This window comes from Ochotona princeps, chromosome 13 (assembly GCF_030435755.1).
Source record: "Ochotona princeps isolate mOchPri1 chromosome 13, mOchPri1.hap1, whole genome shotgun sequence".
NCBI lineage: Eukaryota > Metazoa > Chordata > Mammalia > Lagomorpha > Ochotonidae > Ochotona > Ochotona princeps.
In genome coordinates this window covers 35,728,436-35,741,744 of record NC_080844.1, presented here as the reverse complement: position 1 = coordinate 35,741,744, position 13,309 = coordinate 35,728,436, and the positions used below count along the sequence as shown (strand labels likewise).

Below are 13,309 nucleotides of genomic sequence, written 5' to 3'. Positions count from 1 at the left end.
AAACGTGCCTGCTGTGACAAGCCAGGTGATTCTGATATGTACAAGCACACTTTGTTCAAGATAGGCATTCCTGGTCTATGCTATACTAGGTGACAAGGGCAAATCCGTTGCTGCAGGTTTGTGGCACCCCCTGCTGGTGCTCACCTGCAAAGGTCAACCTGTCAGAACTTTGGTGAAGAAAAAGTAAAAATTCTGCTTCTGTTACCAACCATGGCCCTGTTCCCATGTAACATTCCTAAGATCATGTTGCCTTTCTCTTCTTCAGCTCTGCTGCAGCTTCCATTTCTTCCATTCTTCCAGGCTGAGGGCTTGACGAAAATCCAGGCCTAATAGGATCCCAGGCCACACAGTTGTCCTACACAGGAACTGGGCGGAAGATTTTTTTCAAGTGCAATCTCACTGTGGCCACAATGGAGATGTGACTCATTCCTGTACACAAATCCCCAATAGTTTTTCATGGCATCTGAAGCAGAAATCTAGTCTTACCAGGATCTGCTAGGCCTGCAAGACTGGAGCGCTAACTGCTTCTCTAAGTTCGTTTCCAGGCAAACTCTGAAGTAATTTCTGCAGTGTTTGCAGCACACGCCGAGGCTGCTCCCAGGGTCAGTACACTTGCTCCTTTTCTGTGCCTGGTTATCCCTGGGGCTCCAAGCTGACTTCAAGTTTCTGCCCCAATTATCAGTCACTTCTGTAGGTCTTCCTTCTGTGCTGCGGTAGGTGCTCCCTGTCACTGTCTTCTACCTATTTTCCATTATTTGCTATAGTTTCTTCTCCCCACTAAGGATTAGCAGGGACACGCCAGAGTCATACAAAATTATATTTTGATTAAATTTCCTGCAGTAAGATACCAAGTATCATGGAAAATGTACATCTCAGTAAGAGGGTATTGTGGAGTGGCTAGTACAGGATATGGGTTTGTATTGTGTGATTTTATGGATTTTTAGGCTTTTTTTAAACATTTATTTTTATTGCAAAGTTAGATATACAGAGAGGAAGAGAGAGAGGAAGAGAGACAGAGAGGAAGATCCTCCATCCAATGATTCACTCCCCAAGTGAGCACAACAGCTGGTGCTGCGCCAGTCCAAAGCCAGGAGCCAGGAACTTCCTCCAGGTCTCCCACACGGGTGCAGGATCCCAAGGCTTTAGGTCATCCTTGACTCTTTCCCAGGCCACAAGCAGGAAGCTAGATGGGAAGTGGAGCTCCCAGGATTAGAACTGGTACCCATATGGGATCCTGGCTTGTTCAAGATGAGGACTTTAGCTGATGGGCTACCATGCCAGCCCACCCTTTTTTTCCTAAAGATGTAATTATTTTTATTACAAAGTCAGACACACAGAGAGGAGGAGAGACAGAGAGGAAGATCCTCTGTCTGACGATTCACTCCCCAAGTGAACGCAATGGCTGGAGCTGAGCTGACCAAAGCCAGGAGCCAGGAACCTCCCCCAGGTCTCCCACGTGGGTACAGGGTCCCAAGTCTCTGGGCCATCCTCAACTGTCCTCCCAGGCCACAAGCAGGGAGCCGGATGGGAAGTGGAGCTGCTGGGAGTAGAACTGGCACCAATGTGGGATCCCATTGAATGCAAGGCAAGGACTCCAGCAGCTAGGCTACCGCATCAGGCTCTCTGCTTTTCAATAAATAAACACACACACATACACAGATAAAAATGTAAAAATCAGTAAAGCTACAAAGATGGTGAAAATTCCCTCTACCCTGGTTAACAGGAAAGGCTGTTTTTTACTTAACAACTACAGTTTTATCCTCATTTCATTTCTCTTACCTTAAGATTTATAGAAACCCTAACCCTAAAAGCATTTAATCCAGAACAGACTCATGCTTCTTCAAAATCATCTTTTTTTCAAACATTTATTTATTGGAAAGGCAGAATGACAGACAGCGGTGGGGAGACACGTAGGAGCCAGGAACTCCCTCCAATGTTCCTCAACACAGGTGACAGGGATCCAAGCACTCAGACCATCATCTGCTGTTTTTTCAGATAAAAGCAATAATTTTTCAATTGTTTATATACATCCAAACCACCTCTGGAAAAAAAAATGAACAGCTAAAAAGGTTTGCCTCATCAAATAACTAAAGGATGGGACACTGAAGTTGAAAGGAAACAGCTTTCAGTACATCCTACTTTGTTCATGAATTATTTTATTTAAATTTTTTTTCTGGGTCTGGCATGATGGCTCAATTAGTTAATACTTCCTTTGCAAACACAAGGATCCCATATAGGTGCCAGTTCATGTCCTGGCTGCTCCATTCCCATCGGGCTCTCTGCTCGTAGCCTGGGAAAGCCTTGGAACATGGCCCAAAGACTTGAGACCCTATACCCATATGGTTAGATCCAGAGGAATCTCCTGGCTCCTGGCTTCAGACCAGTTTAGTTCTGGCAATTGTGGCCATTTGGGAAGTTAGCCAGTGGATAAAAGATCTTCCTCTGTCTCTCTGTAAATCTGCTTTTCCGAAAAAAGTAAATAAACCCTTACAAAAGGTTTTTTTTCTGCGAGTTTTAAAAAAGTTTATGCTCACGACAGAGTGGTAGAGACAGATCTACCATCTGCAGGTTCACTCTACCTTCCTTTAAAAGCTGGGACTGGGCCACACCAAAGCCGGAACCCAAAATCTTATCTCGATCTCCAGCATGGGCATCAGGAGCCCAGGCAGTTGAGCCCTCCTCTGCTGCCTTCCAGGATGCCTCAGCAGGAAGCAGGATAGGAGGCGGAGTAGCCAGGATTGATCAGGCTCTCTGATATGGGGTGCAGAGGTACAAGTAACAGCCTAACTAATCTGATGATCCACAACAGTCACCTCAAATACTTAAAGATTTATTTTTGGGCCTGGATAACAACCTAGTGGTTAAAGTCCTCGCCTTGAATGCCCCGGGATCCCATATGGGTGCTGGTTCTAATCCCGGCAGTTCCACTTTCCATCCAGCTCCCTGCTTCTGGCCTGAGAAAGTAGTCAAGGATGGCCCAAAGCTTTGGGACCCTGCATCTGTGTGGGAAACCAGGAAGAGGCTCCTTGCTTCAGATTGGCTCAGCTCCAGCCGTTGTGGCCGTTTGGGGAGAGAATCACTGGACGGAAGATCTTCCTCTCTGTCTCTCCTCCTCTCTGCATATAAATAAATAAATAAAACAATTTATTTTTATTTTTATTGAAAAGGCAGATTCATCGAGAGAAGGAAAGAAATATCTTCCATCTGCTATTTTACTCCTCAAGTGGCCACAATGGCCAGAGTTGAGCTGATATAAAGGCAGGAGCCAGGAACCTCTTCCAGGTCTCCCACACAGGTGCAGAGTCCCAAGGCTTTGGGACACCCTCGACTGATTTCCTAGGTCACAATCAGGGAGCTGGATGTGAAATGGAGCAGCTGGGATACAAATTGGGTCCACATGGGATTCTGGCAGATGCATGGCAAGGATTTAGTCACTAGGCTATCATGCCAGGCCCCATCCCAAATACTTTAATACATTTAAACAGACAATAAAAACCACAAGTACGGCTTTGGAATAAAACAGTAAATATGTTAGGCCCTGCTTGTGGCCTAGTGGCTAAAGTTCTCCCCTGGAACACACCCCGGGATCCCATATGGGTGCTGGTTTTAATCCTGGTGGCTCCACTTCCCATCCAGCTCCCTGCTTGTGGCCTGGGAAAGCCTTGGGATCCTGCACCTGTGTGGGAGACCTGGAGGAAGTTCCTGGCTCCTGGCTTTGGACCGGCACAGCACCAGCTGTTGTGCTCACTTGGGGAGTGAATCATTGGATGGAAGATCTTCCTCTCTGTCTCTCCTCCTCTCTGTATATCTCATTTTGCAATAAAATAAATAAAATAATTATGCTTTCTCTTTCCCAATGTCTAAATTCAGCCTTTCAAATAAAAAATAAATCTTCTTAAAATAAAATGAACTATTGATCTATTTCACTAATGAATATTTCCACAATTGTTTTGAGACAGAGTTTGGGATATAAGCTGTATTTTATTGACTTAAACACAAGTAATATTTCAGTGTATTAGTATTAGGTATTGAACCAGCAAAGCAAATCTGGTCCTTAATACAACCTACAAAGTAGGCATTTTCCTCCCACTTAACAGGTAAGGTTAAGGAAGATTTGAAGTGAAAGCTCGATTTAATTAGTGTCAAAATAAACCTCACTGGCAGGTCTTCTCAGTCTAAAACCACTGCCTCCAGATCTGTTCTGGACTATTCTTTCCCTAAGTTACCAAGAAAAACCAACTGGGGCCAGCAGTATAGTGGCTTCATATCAGCAGTGATTAAGATCAAATTCAGTTGTGGAATAAGTTTATATGGGTGCCAGCAGCATGGAGTGGGTTAAGGTCCCCACTCCATTATCCCATAACGGAGTGCTAGTTTGAGATCCAGTTGTTCTGTTTTAATCCAGCTCCTTGCTAATTCACCTAGGAAAGAACAAGATGGATCAAAACTTGGGTCCTTCACGTCCATGTGGGAGACACAAATGGAGTCCCTGGTTCCAGTCTCAAGCCTGGCTAACCATTTCAGTCAATTGGGGTGTGAAACATTAAATACAAGGTCTCTCCCTCTTTCTGTCACCCTTCCCTTCAAATAAATAAACTTTTTTTAAAGTTCATACAGTCCTACACCTGGGACAAAGCTTAGTGTTCCAATATTCTACGGCTCTCAGCTACAAAGCTACACCTAACAACCACTTTCCCTTCTTTCCCTGTTTATCATCATTGCCAAAGCTTATCACCAACAGGGTGATGGCATCTATTTACACAATGCTCAATTACAATAAATCAAAACGAATGATCTAATGTGTCCAGAAATAAGAACTTGTTTACTTTTCTTTGATCTCACCTTCTTAAATCCATAATTATTCTACTATTTCCCCTAGGGGATTACTTTTTTAATTTAAAAAAGTAAAACCCCAAAAGGACAAACTGTGGACCTGGTGCTGGCTCAGTGGCTAAGTCCCCACCTTGCACACATTGGGATCCCATATGGATGCCGGTTTATGTCCCAGCTTCTCTATTTCCTGTCCAGCTCCTGAGTGTGGTCTAGGAAAGCAGGAGAGGATGGTCCAAACCCTGGGACCCTGCACCCGTGTAGGAGACTCAGAAGAAACTCTGGGCTCCTGGTCTTGGATTGGTTCAGTTCCAGCCATTGCAGCCATTTGAGGAGCGAACCAGAGGATGGAAGATCTTTCTCTTTTGTCTCTCCTTTCTGTAAATTTGTTTTTCCAAGAAAAAGAAATCTTAAAAAAAAAAAGAGAGAGAACAAACTGTTTACCAAAGATGAAGATTTACTAAATACCAGGGAGAGGATATTACAGACATGACACTGTTAAACTCAATCATTCATTCATAAAAACTAAAGTCTACTGTATAAAAATTAGATTCACTGCTTTGGTAATGCAAAGACCAATATTTTATAGTGTTTCTGTTATGTTTTCCTCTAGTGATTTGATGGTTTCAGGTCTTAGGTTTAGAATCCCGGTTCCATTGTGAGTTCGTTTTTGTGCAAGGTGTAAGACAGGGATCTTGTTTCTCACTTCTACATGTAGAAATCCAATTTTCCCAACACCATTTGCTGAAGAAACTTTTGCTTACCCAGGCAGTTATTTTCTCTCATTTGTCGAACCATGTGTGGAGCAAACAAGTACATGAAAGATCTCTATCTTAACTGCCTTTCAAATAGACAGACAAATCCTGGCATTTCTGAAAGATGAAATACAAGCAGTCAAGAGATCCATGGAAAGATGCTCAGGATCACTAGCAATCAGGGAAATGCAAATACAAACTGGAATGGGGGCTGGCACTGTAGTGCAGTTGGTTAAGCCACTGCCAGCAATCCCAGCATGCTACACAGGAGCCAGTTCATGTCCCAGTTGCTCTACTTCAGATCCAGTTCCCTACTAATGGATTGGGACAGTCATGGAAGACGGCCCAAATCTTGAGATCTGATTATTGCTATTATTGATAGATTTTCTTGAAAGGCAACATTACAGAGAGAGAAGACAGATCTTCCATTGCTGGTTCATTCTTCAAACGGCCATCACAACAGAGCAAAGCTGGTCCAAAGACAGGAGCTTCTTCCCAGTCTCTTACATGGGTGTAGGGACCCAAGGATTTGGGCCACCTTCTGCTGCTTACTCTGGTATATAATTAAATTCTACTTGCTAAATTTTTTACTTCCTGGAGGATTAAATTTGTGATTATAAAGTAATGTGTCTCATCACAAAAGTTAAAAGAAAAGTAAGAAAGCAAGGAGGGTGGGAAGTACCGGTATGTTCTTAAAGCCATATATATAATATACATGAAATCTGTTGTTTTTATTATCAATACATTTTTTAAAAATTCCAAATTTTTTTTATCCCCCTTTACCTCAGATACATGATGGAAACAATATTGACATAATAGCATTACCCACTTACCTATCCCCCTGAACCTTTTTTTTTCTTTTTTTTTCTTTTTTTTCCTTTAACTGTAATTAACTATGTAAAGATTGTCAACAATACAATAAAACAGATTAAAAAAAAAAATTCCAAATTTTTAAATAAGAAACTGCAACCCAACTTTCAAATGTTTTATTTTTAGTGTTTTAAAACATTTTAATACAACAAAGATATAAAATAATATATATTAGTTAAATCTGGTTTTAATTTAGAATTAATATATTTACGTATGTACAATACTGTGCTTCAAGGTGTGGCTATCACAGGAACTTTCACATCTTCAAGTAATACTACTTTCTTTGTGGATAGGGAGATACTTCGGTAGACCTCTCAAAACAAAACATGCCCATTTTAGCTTGCAGATACCTCCATTAAGTACCAGTGTTTGCTTTCTTTGTTCCCTATCAGAAATACTTAATTGCCTAACAACACATATTTTTCTGAACAAAAAATTACTAAGCATTCTTAACAGCATTACTAACTAATACTACCACCTGGCTGTGTTCAGTTCTTCAGACAACCCAGTAGAGGTTAGATTGCAACAATTAGAATAACAATGAAACTGATATAAGCATTCCTTATCCTGTTGTATCAGCAACAAAGTTGTCCTGACATATACTGAGACACATGGTGCATTGAATAAAAAGTCCATTGGTTAATTCTGAGTAGAATGTATTCCAAAATCCATTTGATCTGTAGCTGAAAGAATGGCTTTTAGATTTCATAAATATTTGCAGTGAACTTTATACAAACCAATTAGTCACATTTTAGTTCTCTGAAATTGGTAGCATTCAATCAGGGTAAGATAAGAAGGGGCCAAAAACCCATGTTCATACTGTTTTTTAATCATTCAAGAGCATTCAACAACAGAGGAAAAATAAATTAATTAAAACCAATTCAAACGCTTTCCATTCTCATTGGTTACCTGAAGCATTCTGATCTTTGATATCCTAACAATCCTCCTCTACAGAGGAACGGGATAATTCAAGCTCAACTTTTACAAACACAAACTGTCTAAACTGCCAAGCAAAGTTGGCATTAAAGTTGACATGCTATCCCAAAACATACACTTAATTTATCACTCCTTTACATAAAGAAATACAGTACACCCCCCGCCCCGCCGCAACAGAAAATATAACAAAAATCCCCTGGCATGCTTTGACTTTCAGACTGTCTAAAGGAACCCAATACTGTTTTAAAAAGCCACTGAACTGTTCTAAATACCTCAAATGCCTGAATACTTTAATGAATTGATAAACGACTATCCTAGAGCCACTTTTAGTATGGTATAGTGTAAGTCTACAGACTATCAATAAATTACATTCATTAAATCAGACAGTTTAAAAAACTAGAATATGGCTAACAGTCTGAAGTATTTTGGATCTACAACTCTTTAAAAACTTTACTATGAAATCAATGATGAAAATGTCTTTTCCTGAATACAAAGCTGGTTAGTGTTACGCATGACTGTGAGTATATGACAATATTTCTTTAACAGATAGTCTCTAAAACATATTCTTATCAGCTATAGCAACATCTGGCTTCTTTGCTCCCCATTTAGAGATTCTAGGAGTTTTGGAATTTTTGATAACACTCAGGCAGGTACCAAGAGGGTAGAGCACTACTCAGTCAGTATGAGTTACACCAGCAGCTGGTCTCAGATGGTTTAGCGGCTTTTTCTTGTAAACAGCCCCTCCTACTTATCTGGTTGTAAAGTGAAGCTCATTTCTTTGAAAGGATATCAGCAAACAGCCAACATAGGGAGGTTGTATCTCTGCCCTAGAGATTCTAGTCAGAAAGAACTATAAGACAAAAGTGAAATTCTGCAGCACAAACAAAACAGTTTCTCCCAAGTCATTTGGGGATAGCTGCAAATCTGTCTTCTTCAAGCCTTATTACTATCAACTTCCATCACCCTTCAGTAACATTACTCTGGATGGGTATGGTTAAAAAGAAAAAAAAGAGTAGCACAGTTTCCAAGATCATAGAAAATGCATGGACTGTCAACAAAACCTTTAGTTTGCATCTCCAAACCAAAAACTCTTTTGGTTCCTCCTATACTTAGGTTTCCAGGATGTGAGCCGCTCACAGGTCTCCAGCTGTAGATCAAATGCAAGATCAGAAGAACAAACAGACCTGAGGCATGCAGCATTTCTACCTAATCACATTCACACTAAAAATGTAAACATAAACACTATCTTCATCAGGATTTAGATTTTTAACAAGACAAAAAAAAAGACAAAAATTTGGAAATTTCTGGACAAAATAAATTAAAAATAGGTTTTATGTTTAGAAAAATATGAGAAAATATTATCTCAAAGTTTTCAAAGAAACTTGATGGTGATTAGTTTATGTAAACACATCCTTGTAATAGTTAAAACTATAAATCCAGCTTACCTTTTCCTCAAAACAGATACGATTAAATGCTAGGCTGGGAAGTTATTTTACACAGTCCTCATTGCAGTCTGCTGTTGGGCACTCCCAATGTCAACATCTCTGCAAAGTTACCAGCATTCAGTTTTCTATTTTGTTCTAGAGTAGAATCCATATCCAGGAAAGGAGACCGATGTTAGGAAATTTACCATTAATAGCTGCTTATATTTTTAAATTAATCTTGTCACAGAATTTTGAGGACCATTTTCCCAAAAGTCAACATTAGTTCCTTCCTTACTAAGCTCAGACCTATCTGTTACTTAGAAAAAAAAAATGGTAGTAGCATTTTATTTTATTTTACTTTAAAGGTCAAACCACTGTTACTGGCACAGGTAAAATCATGCATGTTTCATGATTATGAAATTTATTTGAGTGATACAGGATTTTTTGTGCCTAGCAAATAACAGAATCAACAATTTAACGTATATATTATTCCGAAGGACGAGATTTAAAACCATAAAAAAACTTTTGCTTTGTGCCATTTCTCAAGTGAAAAAATCAAAGGTAACATCCGGAGCACTCGGGATCATGTTTATTATCTCTGGTTGAAACTTGTTTGCAGAATATTCCCTCCCAACCAAACTTACTGAGGTTTACCTACAGCTTATACAAGGGTGGGAAAATGACTCAAAGTGCAAAGCTAAACTATTTCACTTTGATAAAAGGAAGCAGAGCAAGCTTTTGCTGTGGTCTAATTTTAGATCTCAGTACGCCTGCACCTTTTCTAACTCTCTGTTTTGAAATGGAATGTAAAAACTGCACAAAGGATTCTAGAGGCCAAGTTCATCAGCTGGGGTTCAAATTTCAATTCCATAGCCATCTGACTATCACAACTGACTATGCTGTATAAAACCAGAAAAAATAAAGTGTCAGATGTTATCACAGGGGTGAAATTACTTAACGGACTGAATTTTTAGTGTTGTAAACAGCAGCTAAGTTATATAATTTCCTCAATGCTAAATTAAGACTGACAGAAAGAATGTATGTACACAACTGCATTTAAAAAGCAACATTTTTTTATATTCAGATGTGTCATGACTGTTTTCTTCTGAAATTTCTTCAAGATAGAAATTGTAAAAACCAACAAGTTATTCTGTCTGCAACCAGTTAAAAATTTGTTTTCAAAAAGAAAAAAAATCTTTGCATGCAGATTTCCCTATTTAATGACATAAGAATTTTATCTAACATCTGGTAAAATATTCCTATTTGGCTCACTAAATAAAATCATTGAAAAATCATAAACTGGGTAGTTTTATGATTTATCTCAGGTACCTTTACCCCTGAAATTAAAATCAATTTATCACAGCGTCTAGCTATCATATAGACGCTGGCTACTTTCCTGATGAGTACTTACTGATGGTCATATATAACCCTCAGAACAAAACAGTAACTGCATCTCTTGCTGCACATTTGGTGAAGAAATGCTAGCTCTTTATTTGCATCCTCCTCGTTTTGTTGTCCACTCATAAACAGTCCCTTTCCCTCTGTTTCAGTCATCCTGGTAACTCTTTGTATACTTAAAGATGGTCTAGAAGGCAAAAGCTAATCGTGATAAAAACAAATCAGTTTCCAGAACTGCAAGTTTTAAACAGACAGAGATTAGTTCAAACAATAAGTAGTGTTCACTCAACAGGGATTTTTCTTCTGAAGGTAGTAAGAAGAGCTACAGAAGATACCGCTTCTTGACTACAGGCCTACTGGAAACCAGCAAAAGTCATTTAACCAGCAAATCGCTTAGATTAACATTTCTAAGCCCCAAAAGCAAATACTCAACAGGTAAGGGTAACAGCTCAATTTCAATAATAACATTAAGTCTTCCTAAAAAAAGAGGGGCAGAAAACATCTACTTAAGTTTGCTGTTCCACCAGCTAGGTAAAGGCTTTTGATTGTTCTTTCTTGCTTTTTAGAATCCCAGCCTTGCTTAAACAGGGAACTCTGTCAACACATAAACCAAATATGCAAGGCATCCAGGAACAACCTATGGGGAGAAAGTAAAGTTATTCATTTTCAATAGCTACTGTATACTTAATCACAAACTCTTCACAAAGGTATAGTCTTCATCCAATCAGCCTTTTCATTATAGCTGGTTTTGAAAATGGCCAACAATATTCATTAGGTACTGTGCCATTGACATTGCATTCAAAAAAAGAAAACATGGGAAACCAAATTCTTGCCCTCCTACTCTGCTGATATGCTCTGGTATTAGCCAGAGTATGGTAGTACAAAAAGAGTCTTGTTGTGATATAAAAGGCAATAAATACATCAATGGAATAATGTTCATGGGCAGCCAAGATGAAGAAGATTCCAAATAGGTTGAGAACCCAGGATAAAGTGTGTAAGAAATTCCAGCTTCTTGGTGTATCTAGGAAAAGGACAGAAAGATATTTTTACAATTCCGTTCCTTCCAGCGTTTCTCACCCTTATATATCTTAGGTGAACCTACTTAGCTCAGTCATTGTAGGACTCACAGCCTTGCTACAGCCTTCTCTGCAGCAAGTTATCATATAAATATATACATATGATATATCTACATGATATATAGGTATAAATTCTAAAGATACTTACATTCAGTGACAAAGAAATTCAGCATAGTTAGGACGACTGTGTGGCCACTGAACATGTAATCTCCACAGGTGTGAACACCAGTCAAGGTCATACCAAAGCCACTCCAAATAGCAAAGGCACGGTGTAATTTCTCCCATACACTGCCGTATATCTACAGAAAAAAGCTAAACTTAGTGTGTCAAATGCTTAGGAGGAAAGAGAATTCCAACATTCATTCCCACTGAGCACCAAATGTTGAGTAACTTATAAATGAAATCTAACCAAAAGCAAACAGACCACAAGTCCAATTAATTTCAGGCCAGATTGAGGACTAGGAGGTCAAAGCTTGACAGTGTTCAGAAGTATTTTGGTAATTAAGTGAAATCATTGTGTTTCAAATACCTCTACAGGAGTTCCTTTATTAAGAACAGGTTGCTTAATGATGAAAGTATCTCCAAGTTTTTAATCTAGGATCACAGTAATATTTGTTTCGTTGTTTATGTCAGTCAGAAACAGGTTATGACAGAGATCAATAGCTATCATTCAATATTCATTTCCCCTTAAATATATTGATGAGTCAATGAACTCGGCTAGAACAATGCATTTCCCAGCCTCCATCCAGCCATATGTAAACAGTACATGTAGAAATACAGAGATTTCCAAGAAAGCTATTTATAAAGGAAAGAATATCACAAAACAAGTTTTTTTCTACATTTCCACCATATCTTCTTGCAATCTACAACTCAGATATGAAAACAGACGCTCTTGTAGCTGATATAACAGAGTGACTTCATTATGTGAGGTAGGTGTTTGTATGGTGGAGGAGGAAGAAATATCATAGGAGGTTAAAAAAAACATTTTAAGATTTATTTGAAGGGTATGAAGACATAGGAAATAGAGACCCAGAGACATGTCCATCTGCTGATTCACCAAAAGCTTGCACCAACTGGGGTTGAGCCAACCCAAAGCCAGGAGCAAGGAACTCAATCTAGGTTTCCCATGTGAGACAGATACTCAGCTACTTTGGCCATCACCAGTAGCACTCCCAGCGTGTGCATATGCAGGAAGCTGGAATTAGAAGTGGAGCCAGAGCCCAGCACTGTGGCCTAGTAGCTAAAGTCCTTGCCTTCAATGTGCGGGGACCCCATATGGGTGCCGGTTCTAATCCTGGCTGCCCCACTTCCCATCCAGCTCCCTGTTTGTGGCCTGGGAAAACAGCAGAGGATGGCCCAAAGCTTTGGGATCTTGCACCAGCGGCGTGGAAGACCAGAAGAACTTCCTGGCTCCTGGCTTTGATTCAGCTTAGCTCCAGTTGTTGTGACCACATGGGGAGTGAACTTGTGGATGAAAGATCTTTCTCACTGTCTCTCCTTTTCTATGTAAGTCTGCCTTTCCAATATAAATAAATAAATCTTTTTTTTTTTTTAAGATTTATTTATTTTTATTACAAAGTCAGATATACAGAGAGGAGGAGAGACAGAGAGGAAGATCTTCCGTCCAATGATTCACTCCCCAAGTAACCGCAATGGCCGGAGTTGAGCCAATCCAAAACCAGGAGCCAGGAACTTCTTCCAGGTCTCCCACACGAGTGCAGAGTCCCAAGGCTTTGGGCCGTCCTCGACTGCTTTCCCAGGCCACAAGCAGGGAGCTGGATGGGAAGTGGAGCTGCCGGGACTAGAACAGGCACCCATATGGGATCCCAGCGCGTTCAAGGCGAGGACTTCAGATGCTAGGCCATGCCGCCGGGCTGAATAAATAAATAAATCTTAAAAAAAAAAAAAAAAGAAAAGAGGCATTAGCGGCTGATGTGATGGTTTAATTGGCTAACCCTCTACCTTCAACGGCCAGCACCCATTTGGGTGCTGGTTTTTGTCCCAGCTGCTCCACTTCCCA

At 39.9% G+C, this 13,309-nt stretch overlaps 1 protein-coding gene across 2 annotated transcripts in view; it reads right to left on the bottom strand.

Moving 5' to 3' along the window:
• Positions 1–10,872: 10,872 nt before the first annotated feature.
• Positions 10,873–13,309, bottom strand: part of SAMD8 (sterile alpha motif domain containing 8) — a 113,475-nt gene continuing 111,038 nt past the window's right edge. For both annotated transcript variants that reach the window (XM_058671196.1, XM_012926469.3), the window contains exons 5-6: positions 11,438–11,588; positions 10,873–11,234 (exon numbers count right to left, since the gene is read on the bottom strand). In XM_058671196.1, coding sequence (XP_058527179.1) covers positions 10,930–11,234; positions 11,438–11,588 — 456 coding nt within the window. In that variant the 3' untranslated portion in view covers positions 10,873–10,929. The remainder of the gene's footprint in view (positions 11,235–11,437; positions 11,589–13,309) is intronic.